At 41.4% G+C, this 18,712-nt stretch overlaps 1 protein-coding gene across 1 annotated transcript; it reads right to left on the bottom strand.

Moving 5' to 3' along the window:
• Window positions 1-324: 324 nt before the first annotated feature.
• Window positions 325-16,996, bottom strand: LOC141018091 (E3 ubiquitin-protein ligase RNF19A). The gene is made up of 9 exons (XM_073492974.1): window positions 16,432-16,996; window positions 15,123-15,607; window positions 10,536-10,741; window positions 10,262-10,409; window positions 6,838-7,000; window positions 6,364-6,478; window positions 3,488-3,619; window positions 2,825-3,095; window positions 325-1,998 (listed from the first exon to the last, which is right to left on the bottom strand). The coding sequence occupies exons 1-9, from the start codon at window positions 16,582-16,584 to the stop codon at window positions 1,716-1,718; spliced, it is 1,956 nt and encodes a 651-aa protein (XP_073349075.1). The 5' UTR covers window positions 16,585-16,996; the 3' UTR covers window positions 325-1,715.
• Between the last annotated feature and the right edge of the window lie 1,716 nt (window positions 16,997-18,712).

Here is an 18,712-nt window from a genome sequence, read left to right as displayed (position 1 = left end):
TTCTCTTTTAAGGCTTCCCACTACTCTTTTTTTTCTAGATCAGTTTACTCGAGAAAAATGTTAAAATAACAAAAAGTGCTGAGCTAGACTTGTTAGAAGAAGATATTTAAAGGTCACAAGCCAAAAAGGGTTAGTTTCCTGTCTTTACTTCTCCTGTAAAGCTATACAATATGGCAAAAATCCCCCAAAAAAATGTTTTGTGTACATGTGGCATACTAGGAAACAGGTTTCCACTTGAACTTTCACCCAAGAAAAATCAATTTGCGACAGATACAAAACATACATTGTGTCCTTCATGGTGAAATCTTTATTTCATTTCTCTCCACAACCCAGCACAGGTTATCACGTCAGGTCCGAGTTCATCTCTCACAAGTATTTCACACTCAGGAAGATAAGCAGAGCATGTATAGTCATGTATTTCTCATAAGTCATCTAGAAGGGGTTATTAGATTTCAGCCTGAGGTGGCATGCTGCTGTTGTAATTTTGGTGCTCTGTGATCATTTGAGAGGGTCTTTAGTTTATATTGAATGCTCTCAGCAGCACACACTACTGCGACTACACTTCACTGCGGTGCGTGTGGCGTGGGCATATGTGTGTGTGTGTGTGTGTGTGTGAAACTGCTTGTGTGTGTGTTCATGTGTTATCCTGCGTACACAGCAAGTAGTAGAATCATGCAGCTACTTTTAAATTTAAGACTCTTCAGAAAAAGAGTAGCTGCATTAGCATGAGCATTTTTACAAACTAAAGCAGTTTCTTTAAGCCTCTTGAAGGCTGTAATCTGCACTAAAACAATGCAAAAGTGACACTGCCCCCTTTGCTGCTTCCATGGAAGACTGTGGATTTGAGAATAATATAATTAATGGTATTTATAAGCCCTCCGGTCAGTTTCGAACACTGCCACAATGTCACAGAGCACTTGTTACTCCAACAGAGAACAACGGTTACAGGCTTCACCAGTTTTTCAGATGTCATTTGCAACTGGACTTCTTGCACAAAATGTAATTGAACAGTGAAGCATGCATCGTCTGTTTTAAGGTTGCCAAATTCAAGGTGTGACCGCTGCATCGTAAATTACTGGAGATATTCTTTAAAGGTAGAAAAATTCCCCCCCTTCTGTCTTGCAACTTGGCTTGAGAAGCATTTGATAATTACTTGGTGAAACAACAGTTGCCAGATCCTTTAATCCTTCCTGAAACAAATCATGCTTGTGGGGGTCTGTTTATTTGTAAAGGGAGTGGAAGGAGGGAGGTGAGGTCACTAAAAGAAGTATAAGAGTACAGCCGGACGAAGAGAGGGCTTCATTGAATAGATTTATCATAGAGGGGGGAGTAAGGTAGTGTCTTTCAGAAAGGACAACATAGAAAAGAACAGACTGAACTAGTCAGCTAACATGCTCTCAGTCACTTCTGTTTTCACTGATGAATGCTATCCTGTCTGCCTTTCAGTACATCATCCCCCTCCGATTTTTAAATGCAATAGTCTCATGCTATTTGTCTCTCACACACACTGTCACACACTCTCATGTTTATCATTTGCTCTGTCTAAACCCGCGTCTTTCCTTAGAGGCTGGAGCTAGAAGGCAACTGGTGGGAGGGCCTGTCTTTTAAAGCAGGAGGTGGCCTTGGACAATGATTTTCAGGTCAATCCAGCGACGCGTCAGCTCATAAAAACCTGACTAATCTTCAACCAAGTACAAAGCCCGCACCGGAGGACCTCATACACCGTCTATTTCAAAGACTGGGTAAACTGTCTCTTCGTGTCCTCTGGCTTCCCCTCCTGGTTTCTCTCTTCCCTCCTGCTCCTCTCCGTCTCCTCCTCCACCCTCTCGTCGCTCTTCCCGTTCTGAGGCACGCAGGTAGTCTTGGGGCAGGGACTGCGAGTGTCCCAGGGACTCCACTGACAGGCTTCGGCTAGACAGGATGCTACTTAGGCTGGAATGACGGGCGCCTCTGGGATGGGTCTCAATTTCCACACGGACTTCAATATTGGTTCCTTCCCTGTGGTGACAGTAGAAACACAAGATCAATACAAAGCTGCCAGGCAATCGAAGTCTATCTGACTTCAGGATTATATGCTTAAACAAAGGTATTACACTGGATAAAAGTTTCCAAAAAATAATTAAAGAACAAGACTAAGAGTCTACAGCCATGCTAGCAGCTCTGTAAGGCTGTACTCGTCTATGCCTCGTTTCCACATAGCTCTGTGTGCGTTCTTCTTTATTTGTGTTTCGGCTGATAAATGTAATACAGTTCTATTTAGACATTTCTTTCATGCATGGTGGTTCACACGTCTTTTAACAAAATTAAAAAAAAAAACTGGCCTCACTTATTTGTCCGTGTGCATTACTGGTTCTGTTTTTGTCTCATTAATGCACCGTATGCATATAAAGACAGAAAAAATGAGCTTCTGATCTTTTTCTGTGTGTGGTGGTATTTCTAGCCACCCTTGAAGAAATGTATTTCCTTGCTTTGAACACTAGGGGGGGTAAGTTCGTAATTGCGAACACAAAACAAAACTGTGAGGAAACGAGGCATCAGTTTAGGGCAAGAGCTTGATGGGAGGATTATTAGTTTTGTTAATGTGTCAGGTTTTTGGTCATAAGCCAAATCATTTTAGGAGCTCTCAGATCAACAAAGTTATTCAAAAAAACACAGGAATCCGTGCAAAACCTCATGGCAATCCATCCAATAGCAGTCAAGAAATTTCAGCCTGGACCAAAGTGGTGGACCAACAGACTAAAGTTTACATCCCAAGACCCAACCTGGAATCAACCTGGCTAAAAATCCTGCCTAAACCATAAAAAAGAGGGGTAGAAACATTTACCTCAAAGAAAGCGCCTGTGTGTCATCGAGATTGCTGTCAGGCACAATAACCACCTCGCAGTCTGATTGGCTGTCCTGCTTGGTGTATCCGTGGTGTTTAGTGGCTTCATCCAATTCCTCATAGCTATCTAGTTCTGGGGGCGTGGTGCTCGTACTTGGGAGGACGCCCACTTCCTGTACACTGACTCTGACTTCCTGGACGCTGGTGTCACTGAGCGTTTGGTTGTTCTGACCCGTCCAGTGGTCACTGACTACATGAGAGAATAGAAGATCTATAAGAGAAGTTGAAACTTCATCAGATCAGGCCGCAGAGCAAAAATTACATTGCACTTAGTACTTATGTCAAGAGTTGTTAACTACACAATAAAAGAATAGCTCAATAATTTGGGATATACGTTTACTTTCCTGCAGTTACTTTCTTGCGTCTTGTTGTCACTGCCGTAAATTGCTATAGAAGTTTGCCTGGAGCTGGATTTTTGAGCTTTGAACGAGGCCAGACTAGCTGGTTCCCTCTGCTTCCAGTCTTTATGCTAAGCTAAGCTAATTGCCTCTTGACTCCAGCTCCATTGTCAGCCTAAATTTTCCCATCTGACACTTGGCAAGAAAGCGAACAAGCATATTTCCCAAAATTTCAAACTTCTATTCCTTTAAATTCTGTACTCACAGCTGGCTAAGTCCTCCAGTTGGATTTTGTGTGTTTCAGGGGGCTCACTCTGCGGTCGACACCAACCGTTCCTACAGAGCGACATGGGGACGACCCCATAGACGTAAGTCAGCATTAGTGGCACACCCACACCTGCAGGGAAACAGAGAAGTATGAATAAACCAATTCAGATATATTTCTAATTATTATATCCATGATATTAAAAAATGAAATATTGATATTGTCTTAATAATACACTTATGATGACATTGGCTATCATGAATTTGTTTTGCCATGATACTCCTGATAATCAAGATATTGTGACAGCCCTAATCGTTTTTCTAGAGATTGTGCCAAAATATCTTTTAATAACATAGACATGGTTACTAAAAGGGTAGTATTCTGATGTAGCAGAGCACTTCAATAAAGTGTGGGGGCTGGTTTTGAGGCATATTAAATAGATGTATTACCATATTATTACTACAATACTCAATACAAACACAAGGGGGAGCCCCCCATGCATCACTGTGGACATCCCACAGAATATAGTTGCTGAAACACACTGATCTATAATTTTATTCTTGGCAATTTTGTTATTCTAAATAATGCTGGGAACCACTGTTTATGCTCCAGTAATACCCTCTTTCAGGGAACCTATTTCCTTGCAAGCTTTAAATCTATTCTCTCTTAATTGGAGGCAAGCGAATCTAGCTTTATTAATCAATTTTATGTTTTATCTGTTTTTCTATTACTTGTTTTGGTATATTTATGGCTGTTATTTCGTCCCTATGATCCCTATGCTTTGTAAATCCTGATCAATCTCATATCAATTTCAAATTAATTGAGTGATTCACTGAATATTTTCAAACCTCTATGTTTTAATGTATATTCTATGTGATGATGTTATGTTATCCAGGACAGTAAAATACATTATAAATATACCAATATTGTTCATCTCAGTGAGTCAATTTCCTGGTTAATTACATGACATGCATATATATATATATATATATATATATATATATATATATATAAATGCACGCATTTGCATTAATTATAATAGGAGGTGGAAAGACATCCCTGCAGTGGACACCTAAAAAATGAGAGACAGAAGCAAAACAGTGACCTGTTTGACTGTTTTAAGTCAAAATAAGAACAGAGCAGAGGTCACTACTGTAGCAAAGCCAATTTTATTTCAGAAGTTCGATATCTCCCCACTCTCCTCCATAACCTTCACATAAAGTACTGTCAACAAGCACCCAAACTCGACGTGAGGCTGCCTCCCTGTGCTGTGTGATTACGCAACCTGCGATTGAAATAGGAATTTGGGAAAACAAAGCAGAGTGCCGACCAAACAAAGGGACATCATTAACACAGCGGGAACACTGGGACTCTATTGACTCAGCAGCAGGGTGAAACCAGGGCAAGAGGATGAGCCTGCCAGCCAAACAGTTGACAGAGAGAGGAGTGAACCCGGGAGGCTGTTTGAGTCAGAGAGAGAGAAAAACGACAAGACGGGGAGCTGTGAGTGAAATATGAGAAACTAAATGACAATTGTGGTGCGATGAGAGCACAGAACGGAGGGGATTTGATAAAACATATGGCAGAGAGAAGCTGAAGTGAAAAGAGAGTGAAACATGGAGACAGGGATATGCAGGGACAGGAGGTCAGGGTGAAGAGTGCACTGCGGCTAAATGGGTTTGAGTGTGTGTGTGTGTGTGTGTGTGTGTGTGTGTGTGTGTGTGTGTACAGTGGCGGTTGCAACACTGCAGAGGGAAGCCACAAGGCTGCTAAAGCCTTAAGGATTTCTGTAAGGAATTAAGCAAATGTTACCTCCAGCAGGAAGTGGCATGAGTCATCAAAATGCTACTTAGCACTGCGTGTGTGTGTGTTAATGTTTCCAGCTAATTTCTTTCTAACCAAGAAGATTATCACCACTTTGATGTCTGTATGGTAAATAAAACCTTTAAAAGCCAGCCGCTGTTTAGGTAAGCTTAGCTTAGCTTGGAACAAATCCAACAACTAGCGCTACTACAGCTCACTGATAAGCATTTTTTACTGTAAAACAATGTGTAAAAAATCCCCATTGGCGTGTCTGTTATCTGTTAGCTTTAGAGGTACTTGTTCAGGCTAGCCTGTCACTACCCAATCTGAGTAGCTGCCTGATTTGAGTGTGTCCATCATGGATAGCTAGGTACGGCAACACCACTTGGACAAATCACACGCAGAACTACAGTAAACGCGATCGCAATCATAAACTAACATCACAAATTTTGTCCAGGTGGTGTTGCCGTACATAACTGTCCAAGATGGCAGACACGCTCACGCATGGGCTGCTCAGATCAGACAGTTACTCTCGTGACACAGCTCTTTTGCTCTTTGTGTGCTAGTATCATATGAGAGCGGTATCATCAATTTTCCCATCTAACTCTCTGCAAGAAAGCAAATATGCATATTTCCCAAAATACCAAGCTGTTTTTTTAATTTTAGGTCTTTAATTGGATGTGTAGCGTGTGAAAAGATGTGGGGTTTCGCTCTCCCATTGATCTTCGAGTCCTAACTCATTACGGAGGGGATTATCTGGGACTCCACTGCTAGCAGCCAGAGTGCTGGTCAAAGCAGCGTGGATTATCTTTATCTTTAATGACTTTCTGATTCACATAAATATTGCATTTCAGATAAAAATAAAAAAGATTAAATTAGCATATTCAGCATATGAGGTCTGACGCAAACTGCTGTGATTCAGGATATTATGGCGATTTTATCTTTATCTACTTTCTTCTCCTTCAAAAATAAAGAGAATATTTATATACCTAATTCACAGCATTTTACTCTTTAATTACCCTCCTCGGCGGACAGAAGAACAGAAGGTGGCCATGCCATTGTTTGTTCCTTACCCACAGTGACAGCTGCTATGACCGGCGACACAAACACTGACATCATCACCCCACTTGCCACAGTCAAGTAGTGCTTACTTCCTGAGATATTGTTTTTCTTACAGCGACCATGGACCTGGAAGGTAATAAATAAAACATAAATTAGATAATGGAAATTCAATTTCTTCCTTGTTGTTCTCATTCTCCCCAACCACTTATACCTGCCACTTATTCATGTCCACTAATACATGCATCCCAGCATGCATGAGGGGAAAGGATAACAGCCTGGGAGACCTGGTTTCCAAATCACCTGACCTGCATGATTTCCTTGATGACATGTTTAAAAGCTGGTTTTACATCTGTTGATTACAATCAAAATGAACTATTTTTGATAGAAAGTCATATAGGGGCTGTCTGCTGTCTTTACTGACACGTGCACAAACTAAGTGTATCAATTCACACAAGTTACTTGAAATGACACAGGATTCACTGTACCTTTCGGCCCATGTAGATGGGTATGCCCACAATAATGACTGGGATGGCGATGCCCGCTATAAGGGAGATGACCACTGGTGCTCCGAGCAACATGCCCACCTGCCACAGAACCTTACGGGTTTGAGACCATGGCTTCTTCCCCCAGAATGTACATCCTGAGGGACTGAAACACAAGAGACACAACAGGGGAGGTCAGACAGGAGTCTGGAAAATAAATCATATTAAAACATGTAGCATTTTTAGTCACGTGGGTCTCATAGCTCTATGGATAGGGCATGTCCTTCAGTCTGTCTGGATGGATTAACATGAAGTTTTCCAGAGATATTCATAAGCCCACGAGGATGAATCCTACTGACTATGTTGAACTCCAGACTTTTGCTGGCCACCACAAGGCTTACATTTTTTGTTTTTAGTGAAATATCTCTACAGCTATTGGGTCTGCCATGACTTTGTTTTATGACCAAGTGTAAACCCACCGTGACATCACCCACTGGTTCGTAAATTACCATATTGGAACAAGAGGGTAGAGGATATCGTGATTGGATCTGACTGAGAACCTGATGACAACGATGATGATAACATGCCATGGTAGCAATTTGTCAATCACAAGGTAGCCATTTATTTTACATTTAGCTTTATTGTCTATTTTATTCCAAATGAGACCATTATTTATGGAATTAACATCATGCTCTATTGAAGAAGACCTGAATCTAGCAATCAAGCCGAAAAACTCATTAAAAATGTTTGCTGAGGTAATAAATCAAGTGCGAAGTAGAGTCATTTTCTCATAAGCTTACATACAATATGACTTCTTTTTGAAACCAGTGGAATTGCCCCCAGCTGGCAGGTTTAAGGCACTCAATTGTAGCATATTTTTAGTGCTAAATAAGAAATGGTAGCCTCCAACAGGCTAAACTAAACTAACTAATTTTCCTGCTAAAAGGGGCACTATGTAGTTGTGGAGAAGAAATTCAAACTGTAATATTTATAAACAATAATGTGGCAATAAAACAAACTCAGAAATATTTATTTTTTCCATAACTGAATAAACAAGCTGTTCTCAGAGGAAAATAAAGTCCCCAGAACACTATTTGAAGCTAGAAAGGTGGCAGGGTCCGCCAAATATAAGAGTTTGTTTATTTAGTTTAGGCAAAAAAAAAAAAAATCAGTCAATGAAGATCTTTATCTTCTGATTAAAATTGCTACAAAGTGCTCCTTTAATGTAGCATTTAGTACAAAGCTCAGTCTCACAGAACCACGAGCATGACTGTGGACTTTTTATGACCTCAGTAGTTTTTGGGTTTTATCCAAACTTCAATCCTACTATATAAACAAACAGTAGATGTACGCTCATGTAGACACACAGACACTCATCCCCTCCACTGCTGTGATCCCACAAGCATCATCATTGTACTCGAACAGAAACATAAAACAATTTGAGTGATTATTTTTTGGGCTGTGAGTGACATCAGTAAGCACTGACGTGAGAAGATGACAACATTAACTGTCTGTCTCATTGCTGTCATGACATCATTACTCAAACTGAATGACTTCATCTGCATTTGTCATGTTTACTTCGCCCTCTATTACAGTCATTTGCAGCAACCATTTCGCATACTCATTTATCTCACTGCTGTGAGATAAATGGAAAATCGGGGTTATTTAAGTCTGTTTGCGAGGAGTCAATTCTCCTTCCCTTGATATGACATTAGGTAAAACAAGCACTGCCTTAAATTGCCTCTTTAATCTAGCACGAGTCTTTGGTGTTGCGGTGTAATTCCAACTGCCAGGGAGAGCAGCACAACACTGACTAATGCTGTTTGCTCATAATGAAGCGGCAATTAACTTGTAGGAGCAGCGGCGACAACATAAGCAATACAAATAGCACCTCGGGGTGATGCTGTTTCTCGACGTTTCTATCGCGGCAGCAAATGTCACTTTGAGCTCCCAAAAGCCTGAGTGGGGGGGGAATTACGGTGTGATATTAAGACTGTGCTCTGTTGCTCTGAACGGGCAGATTTGCAGTGGGATGCTAAAAGCGTTGCCCTTCTGTAGGACGCTCACTGTAATTCGCAGTGTGACAGACAGACAGGGGGGATTAAGGGAGAGGGAGGTGTGAAAAGACAATGCGGCACATGCAGATAGACAGAAACCCTCTTTCTCAGGCAACAGAACAGAAGACATGTACACCTTTCGCACTGTAGTTATAACCAGTCCTTTGCCGTCGGAAAGATAAAACTGTCACTCCAGATCCAGCTAGTCCTGTAGCTTGAGTTACATATTCTGCCGCATGGAAATATGGAGGCAGATAGAGCTGATTAATTGATGACAAGTCAGCAGTGACTCTCTTCCAGGACTGGGAAAATCAATGGAAGCCAGTTTAAAGAAGTGCAGCCTCTCGACGATGGCATGCCGTCCATGTCTTGCTGACTGGCTCGGTTTTTATCTCCAACTGGGTGTTCCTTTAAAACATACCGATGGGATAGAGGTGTGAAGGCAGGTATACTCATTGTAGTGAAGGTAGTTATTACGTTCTTTCCCTTTGGGAGAAACTGAAACTGTTCAGTATCTTTCATTTGGGAAGTTGGACCTGTGCCAGCGAGCATTTTCTCACCTCATGCTGCTGTGAGACTGGGATCAAATTCTGCTGCTCTGTCTCTTGTGTTTTTTTTTGTGTTTTTGTGCCATACTTTTACTGGATATCTCCCAGATATCCACACCGAGATTGTTCACTGTAGGATTATTTTTATTATCAATTATTCTGTTGGTTATTTTAAAACTGCTGTAAGTGTTATTGTCTTACTAAAATAGGTATTAAATGGCTCTGTATTCCAACAGTAATCACTACTGTAGAGTGTTGGGTCAGTAACCCATGTCTCTTCTCCTCCTGCTCATGTAGTAAAAGAGAAAATACATTTTCTGGTATCCCTGCCCACTTTTATTCAATCAGGACAGAGACCTCCATAAAGAGGCGGACCTGTCCGCTCGGTGTGAACGCACAGATACTCAGGTACCTACACTGGCGATGGCAGAATAGGGAAAGCTACCAATCCAGCGCTCATACTACCAAACAGGCCAAGCAATGAACAGCATTTGAGAAAAAGAAAGAAGCAAAGAGAGCAGCCTTGAAAAAGGAGTGTGGCGACGTGGAGAGGAGGGAGGGGATTGCTAACTGCAACACAGGGAGGACAGGAAGTAAGCTACAGCGACGACAACGCTTGCAGCAACTTTAACGGTTTTAGTTTGGTCTGGAAAATGTTGAAAATAGTAAAAAATGCTCATCACAATTTCCTTGAGCCTAAAGTGACATCTTCAAACATCTTGTTTTGACCCACCAACAGCCCAACACCAAAGTCATCTAAAAGAAAACGTGTGCTTTTCAGTTAGATGTGGGTATTTGGTGGGTTAATGTGTTCATGAGTACCTGAGGTAGTGCACGTCGGTGATCTCCTGCATACACAGCCAGCAGAACTGACAGGCACACACAGTGCAGTTCATACGGTTACAGCTGCCGTCATTGGTCTTCATGATGTAGGCACCACAGCGAGGGCACGCTTTGATCTCCTCTGCATCTTCAGCAACAGAGTCAATGTGTTAGGGGTGACCACACCTTCTGCAATATTTGTTCAGCACAGAGGAATAAAATAACCTGAAAAGATTATTTGAAGCACAGAGAATAAGACAAAAGAAGGTGTCACCTCCTCCGGGTTCTTCATTGAAGACGTACAGCGTGGAGGCATCGGTGCCGCCTGACGTGTGGCGGGCTCGCTGCCGCCGGGCCTGGTCACACGTCTGGTTGGGGTGCCACAGCTGCCGACAGTGGTAGCAGAACTCCGTGTCACATCCCTCCCGGCCACAGCTCAGCTTGGGACACTCCGCACAGCCGTAAGCTATCACTGCGTAGCTGAGGAGAGAGAGAAATTGCAGATAAGAAATGACAGAATGGATCACTGGTGCCGCATGTTAAATGATCCCTAGAGAGGACTCTTTGTTGTTAGGACACCTCAGGTGTTCTCTCTACTTAATATTTCACCATAAAATGTTCAGCTGAGAGTCACAGTTTCGTTGAATATCTATGAAAAGCTGCAGAAAGTCTCTCATCAGTTGCTTGTTTTGTTCATCTGTTCAGCCTGGTGAAGCGCACTGAATCGTTCATTGTTGTCTTTGCTCGCAAACAGCACATTTGTAGACTGCGTGCCTAAGTGAATCACTATTCAAAGAGAGATACAACTATCTGTGGGACTGGTTTCCAGAGTTCGACACCTGAACCAGAAATAACTCCACCCTCAGATCTCGAGCAGTCATTATGTCGATAACAAGGAGCTTGACGCCTGTGGACCTAATCTCACTCCTCAGAGGGCACATTAACATAAATTTTAATATTCAAAAGATCATGTGATTAAGGATCAAACATGAAAGTAACCGTGAGTGATTCACGGAGGCCTTTAGGATCCAGGCAGTGATGCTCTGCTGTGAAGTATTTGAAAAGCTCCTTCAATCTTTTTTCCTTTGGTACCTCCAGCCTTACGTGGCTTTCAGCTTTGTCAGACAGGCTGAAGGCAGAAGGCCACACACACACACACACACACAAGGATAATTAGACTGCTGCCTGGGTTTGGTGTCAGACTAGATTTAAACTGATTCTGACGTCAAACACTTTTGGCTCAAGGATAGAAACATTCACAGGTATCAGAGTATATGTTTATGAAAGAAACCAGCAGTAACTTGATTATTTACATCTTACACATCCTCCCCCGTCATGCAAAGATGTTTAAAGAGGATCTGACAGAACATGAAGCAACAGCAGCGATGCCATAGGCTGCTGATATCACTCAAATCAGCTGAATTTTACTTGACAGGCAGCGCTGCACTTTTATTTCTCGCTCCTGTAACAGATCATAGATACTGTGGATCAAAGTTGTAGTGAAGTCCTTTGGTAAAACACATCCTTTAATAATTCTTAACGATCCCTCCCAGATGTGCTTTCAAACATCTAAAAATGCTCTGTTTTGAATAGCAATTTATGTCTGATAGGGTTTTCCCACAAAAAAAGATCAATTAAGCACAATCTACTCGTTCTCCCTCATTGAAAAAAAGACAAATATATGAATATGCAATTATTTCTCATTTTCAAAAGTTTAACTGCAGGACACAAGATGTGTCCTGTGTCACTGAAAAGTTCATTCCCAGTGTGTGTGCACCGGCGGTTTCATGTTTTCACATCACATTTGTTTAAGTTATACATAGGATCATGACCTTACAGACTAGTTCTGACGTCAGAATCCTGCTTGTACATACACATCTTAAACTCTGATTTAAAGTGAGCACAGACCAACGTTCCCCCTTCAACAGATGAATGTGGAAACAGCCTGCTAATGTCGAACTCTGCACATACATCAGTGAAGCGCAAACATCCAGATGAGGTATTATAAGCAAAACACACTTTTGACTTAGTGGAGCTTTCCACAATTAGTAGAGCTTTGGCGGAATGTTTTCATGGGCGGGTCTCGTTTCTGTTTGAACAACCTTAGTAAGACAATGTTCTTGCTTTAGATCTGGTAGCACCAAAACACATTAAAGTATGTTTACAGGTCTTGATGAAAAAAGAAGTACAAATACTTTTGTGGCTCCAGAGGAAGTTGCATTTAATCTGATAAATTGCCTCCAGTGATGTCATTCAGTGGCTTAGTTGCATTGTGGGTAATGTAGGCGGCAAGTTTTGAAAAAGAAGAAGAATGCGTCGAATAAAGAGGGCGATATCTCTGGTTCCAATGTCCATTTTACTATTTTACTATCTTTTAATGCTGTCTATAATGAGTTCAACAGTGTCATAAGAGTTGAATAACAGACCAGTGGACTGCTTTTCAAAACCAGATGCCTACGGTGAATTAACTATCAACTAAAGGTTAATTATCTATAAATGAGCCATTTGTTACTGATGCTTATTTTAAAGTGTTACGAGCCTTACAATGACATAAAAGGTAAGTCAGGTAAACTCAATAAATGTGTTTTTAATGCTATTATAAACAATTATAAGAAACTCATAATGCTTTTATTGAGGTTCTGTGTTTAGTGTCTAAAAACTGCCAACAAGTTGTACAAGTGCTTAGAAATTTCTTAGAATCTAATAATAAAGGTGTTTTATAGGGACTAATAAGTTCCCTATTACCTACTAATTAACGCTTATTACAAGGATTTAAATATAACGCATTACTGAAACAACCTAGAGTAGAATTACATTTGCAGCTAAAACATGACCGAATGTGCACACATACATAGATACATGTGTGGACAGAGCAAACTGTCTCATAGCCAACATAATCTCCAGCTAAGCTTCTGTCACTAAGACCTCTAAGAATGTGTGTATGTTGGAAACATGAGAATATACAAACCATAACTGTGAATGACCGCTTTACATAACAGGTCAACACTTCAAAGCCTCTCTTATGAGGAAGCTGTCAGTCATTTAAAACTTACAACACCACTGACCTCCACTTGCAAACTTGAAATCTGAAATTCTGCAGATGTTGCAGATGAATTCAGTCTCTTGTTTCTCTGTGTTATACTTAATCCACCACAGCAACGGCCAGATTGGCAGAAATGATTTTTGCTCCACTCATTCATCACGAGCAGACTGTGAGAACTGACAGTCAGGGAGACAGATGGTCTACCACTGACTCCTGAACCCTGGATCATACGTGCTTCTAACCACAAGTATTCACCAAACAGCCACACACACATTATGATTTCCCATCATCAGCACGATCCTGTTACCCATCCATGAACATGGAGGCGATACAGCAACGGATCGGTGTCATGTTGTGGAGAATAGATGAGGGTTCACTCAGAACATGTCTTGTGGTTGCATTGCATTGTGGTCCATTGTTTGTCCCAGAAATACCAACCAGGCACATCACCGGTAACTTTTTGACTCCCAATACAACATGTATTTGGTGTTACTTTATGTAGTCCCACATTTACATAGATTCATATTAGACTCTCAAAGAGCTGCAGTTACCAAAGCGAAGAGGCTTGCTTCATCACTCACACACAGTCTGTTCTGTTTCAGGATCTGCACAATATTTTGGTTGCATCAAATTTTTAACAGCCTCAGGACGCATGAAAAGCTCAAACTGACTCTTTCACATGCTGTCAGTTCATCTTTTCAATGCCCAGTCAATCATTCTGACACTGAAAATACTCCTCCAGTCATGTGTCTTACAACATGAAGATAGTGGAGGGATGACAGGGGGTTTGACAAGAGCTGCCATGTTGAAAATGTTGAATTAGGGCCCTTGTGTGTTTTTCTAAGGTAATTACAGTGCATTTGCCACTGTAGGACTCAAGATGACAGTAAGAAACGACATTTTTCTTAAAGTGTATGCAATTTAGAGGGCCTTAATTTTCATTACGTGTGCCTTTTCCTCTCCCTTGTTCAATAATCTTCTCTCAATGTTAGAAGTTAACCACAGAGGTAGAAGAAGTATTTAGATCTTTTACTTGAGTAGAAGCAGCAATACAAAGATTTATTTAATTTAAAAAGGAATGATAGATGGCAATTAAGAACTGAGATTATTTATTTTGCCTTCTTTCTCTCCAGATGTTTATTTGTTGCACTGTGTACTTCCACTTCACTGCATTTTAGATGCAATTATTGTACTTTCACTCCACTACATTTATCTGATAACTTCACGAGTTACTTTTCAGATTGCATGCTGCAGCAACCTTTAAAAAAAAACTGATTCCAAGAATCACAAAAATGCTGAATATTAGATCAAATAATCTACCAAGTTGATAACTGGTCGACCTATAGTATACAGAGTATACATATATGTAACTATATGTATAATTTACTTCTACTTGCACTTTTGATAATTAAGTACAGTTAAACCAGATACTTTAAGACTTTTAATCAAGTACTGTTTATATGGGTGCCTTTCCCTTTTGCCAAAGTAATTTATTTAACACAACATCTTTACTTTTACTTAAGTATTTGGGGATTTTTCTGTAACACTCAATATATTTGCCCCCAAAGTATACAGCATACAGTAGTATAAAATGGACATCCTCAAGTTAAATACAACAACCCCAAAAACTGTACTTAAGTAAAGTACTTGAGGAAATGTACTTAACATTTCCACCACTGTTTAACCATCTATATAACAATTTTTTTTATTTTTATTTGCCTACTCATGATTTATTTGCCTACTCATGAGAAAGCATTTTTAAGTGTAAATATGCATTAAAAAAAACTTTTATACGATTTGTGTTGGTCTGATTCTCACCTGCAGTCAGGCGCAGGGCACCAGCGTGTATCTGGATCAGCAGCCAGGAAACGTCTCAACTGGTACTCCTCGAACCTCTCCAGCAGCGCCCGGTCATCCAGGATGGCACGGACGTCCAGCGGCGCCAGTGTCTCAGGGCACTGAGGGCATGCGATGCACACCCGACTCTCTGATATCTCAATGCGCAGGTACTGGCGGAGGCAGTCGGAGCACGTCCGGTGGGAACAGGAGGTGAGTCGTGGGAAGTGGCAACGAGGCTGACTGAGCAGGCACAGTGGGCACTCCTCCAGGTGTTCATCCAATAGCTGCTCCTGGCTGGAAGAAGAGAGGGACAGGACGCCGGTGGAGCCGCTGCTTGCCCCGCCCACGCACTCGGCTGTGGCGGCACCTTCCTCACCTGCCTCAGCCGCTGCTGGAGGGCCTCCTCCTTCTCCTCTTTCTCCTCCAGAAACTCTTGATTCTCCCGCCTCTTCTGCTGTGAGGTCCTGTGACCAATTACAGAGCTGCTGATCCACCACATCCAATCACATATAATCAAAATGTTCTCATAAACAGAGTGAAAAAGAGAGACTGGTGAGGCGTTTTCTTTGATTCTGAGAAGTAAATGAAAGCAAATGGAACATCCTTACTATTCCAGTGAACATCAGAATAGGTGGGTGTGCATGCAGGGGGATTTCTATTGTATTTGGTGTACTTGGTTTCTTGGCAACATCATCTCTTGAAATTGCCAATTAATTAAATAAACACTCTAATGGATTTGGGCTATAACAGAATGGGAGAGGGAGGAAGCAAGCAGAAGCTAATACATCCAAAGTTAATGATCTACAGCCTCTCTTCAGCTTCTCTCTTACACAACAGTTTGTGAGACGTGTTAATTTTGGCAACAAAACTAGACGTGCAAAATGTTTCAATCTCACCTCAAAGATGAATGAAAATTTTATATAAGCACAGAAATATTTCTTGTTTTCACTTTCTGACTTTATATATGGAAGAATAATCATACATCTTTTAAATAGGAGGAGTAATTGTTTATTATAAAAGCTCTTAAAATCATTAGTATACTATCATTTGAACTGTGTTTTAACAAAGTTGACGATGTCTAAACAGGTTTCGGGTTTCCAGCAACATTTCTTTTTTCTGAAACCCATAAAAAGAACCTGACACATCAGTAAATTTTCAATCTCAAGGTCAAACTGGAACGTATAAAAACAACGATCAAACATTTTACGAAAAGCACTTACCTTTGTCCACCTGGAGCTGAAACAAAACTAGTAGACATCATCAACAGCACTTAACACCTCATTCTCACCTGCTCTGGATGCTCGCTCGGGGTCAGCGTGATGGCCACCTCCTCTTTGGGCCAGGCTTCCACGGGCCTCTCGGGTCTCGGCTCCGATTTGGGCTTCCTGCTGAAGAAGTTGAGGAAGCTGAGCGGCCCCGTCTGCTGCTTGGGCCTCTTCATGGTTTGTGAGTAGAGCGGGAGCAGCAGCTGAGGAGGGCAGGCCAACGACCATGAGCAGGATGCAATGCGTGTGTGTGTGTTTGTGAATGTGAGAGAGTGTGTGTGCGTGTGTGTGTGTAAGAGTTCGTGTGTGTGTGGGTGGGTGAGCACAGCGAGCTCTCACGGCTTGGAGTCTTGGAGCTGGGCGGCTGATCTGCTGACTGTGGGAGGAAGAGCTGGAGAGATGGAGAGGTAGACGGCGGGGAGGAGGTAATCCCTGCCCGAGGGGAGCATCACTAATTTGGAGCCTTTCCGAGGACTGGTCATGTGATTCGCTTTGTCTCTCCTCTGTCTTCTTTCTCTCCTCCTCTTCCTCCTCCACCTCCACTGCAGTTCCCTCAGTCTGAGCTAGTCCTGCACTGGCCGACTGTCCATCATCGTTTTTTAGACCTCCTCTTCACCGCTAGCAGCCTGTTAGCCTGGAAACAAACATCACAATCATGACTAAATGACAGTGAATCAGAAATGATGGCATGTGCACTCTGCCACTTTTGTCAGAAAATGTTCTGATGCAAAAAAAAAAGTCCTGAAATGAAAAATGGAGCCACTTAACGCATCAGAGGCCGATAATTCAGTATAACTATTCATTAACTTTCAGTGGGATGAGATCATCATGATTTGATTACAATGTGTTGTAGCTACACACATTGCTTTTGTCCAAATTATGAAGGAAAAATGTGAAAGTGAAGTATAAAAGTTAGTTATTACATTTTTTGTTTTACACATGTCAAAAGTTTGTTTAATGTAATAAAATGTATTGCGGTCAGGATCAATTGGTATGAAATTAAACACTTATTTTCCATATCATAATATAATGTATATCAATATCCATATGTTTTATTTAAATAATATATCTTGATCTAAACCAGTAGTTCACAATCTGGAGATCAGGACACCAAAAAGGTCACAGATCACTGTTATTAAGAGATGCAGGTCTGTGTGTCTGTTTGACTGAGGGCTGGGTGAGCAACACAAACACAGAGCAGACAGAGAGTTTTCTCACAAAATCCAGAGGGTTGTGCAGAGGTGTGAATGTGTATTTGGGCTTTAGAAAGTAACCGTTGTGAAACGACTTTTCATTTCTCTTATTCACTGCTTTGCTCTCGCTAACGCGGCTCCCTCTCTTCATTTACTCCCTAGCTCGCTCAACCACTGCTGCTCTTTCTCGCTCTGTCGCTCGTTGAGCCGAAGAGGAGGGGCCATCTTTGAATGCCGTGTTTACCAACAGCAACCAAGCAATCCTACAAATTACACCTTTAAGGGGTCAAAAAAAGGTAGGGAACTGATGACGACAATAGCTTTTCATAAAATATTTAAAATGATTGGTTTGTACCATGTAGGCTAATCAGCTTGCATCACTTCATAACTTGCAGTCTTGTTCCCTTTTGAACTTTCATTCTCTTTTGAACATTATTGATGTAGAGGAACCTCTCCACGAACTCTGTGGACATGAATATAAATGTTATCTATGAACTTTTTCCCTCTGGTTGCTAATTCAAAGTCCTGATGTACAGAGCAACAAGAGCTAAAAGAACATTTACACAAAGAACCAGATGGTTCAGTCTGAGTTGTGACTAATGAGGTTTCATTTGTTTTATCTTCATCGTCGATAGCAACCTTTCAATACTTAATGCTAAACTACTACACATAAAAACAATCTGTATTATGTCTCATGTGTGCCTAGTCAAAACCTGAGCAGATACAATATCAGGAACAGATTTAAAATTTGACCTTTCAATAATGTCACAAAAATAGCAATTTAAAACCAAGCTGTGCCATTTCACTCCTGAATATCTGTTAAAAAATGTTAACATAAAAGGTACTTCTATATGAAATAAAATCCAAACTGGACACAAACCAAGGGGTTTGGACCTCTGTGACCCGGCCTGCCCGTCACACAGCCTCCAACATGAGCAATAAGGTCACAGCCATGACACACAAAGAGCAGATGGATGAGGGAGTTGTGACTGGTTTGACAGAAAGGACCGGGGGAGAATGGAGAGTGAGGCGGAGGAGAGGCAGTGATAGACGGCACAGACAACTCATTCTGTCTCCATTAGGCAGCAGCGAGCTTTCATAATCAGGCCCA

This window comes from Pagrus major, chromosome 22, assembly GCF_040436345.1.
Source record: "Pagrus major chromosome 22, Pma_NU_1.0".
NCBI lineage: Eukaryota > Metazoa > Chordata > Actinopteri > Spariformes > Sparidae > Pagrus > Pagrus major.
This window is presented reverse-complemented; position numbering and strand designations above follow the sequence as displayed.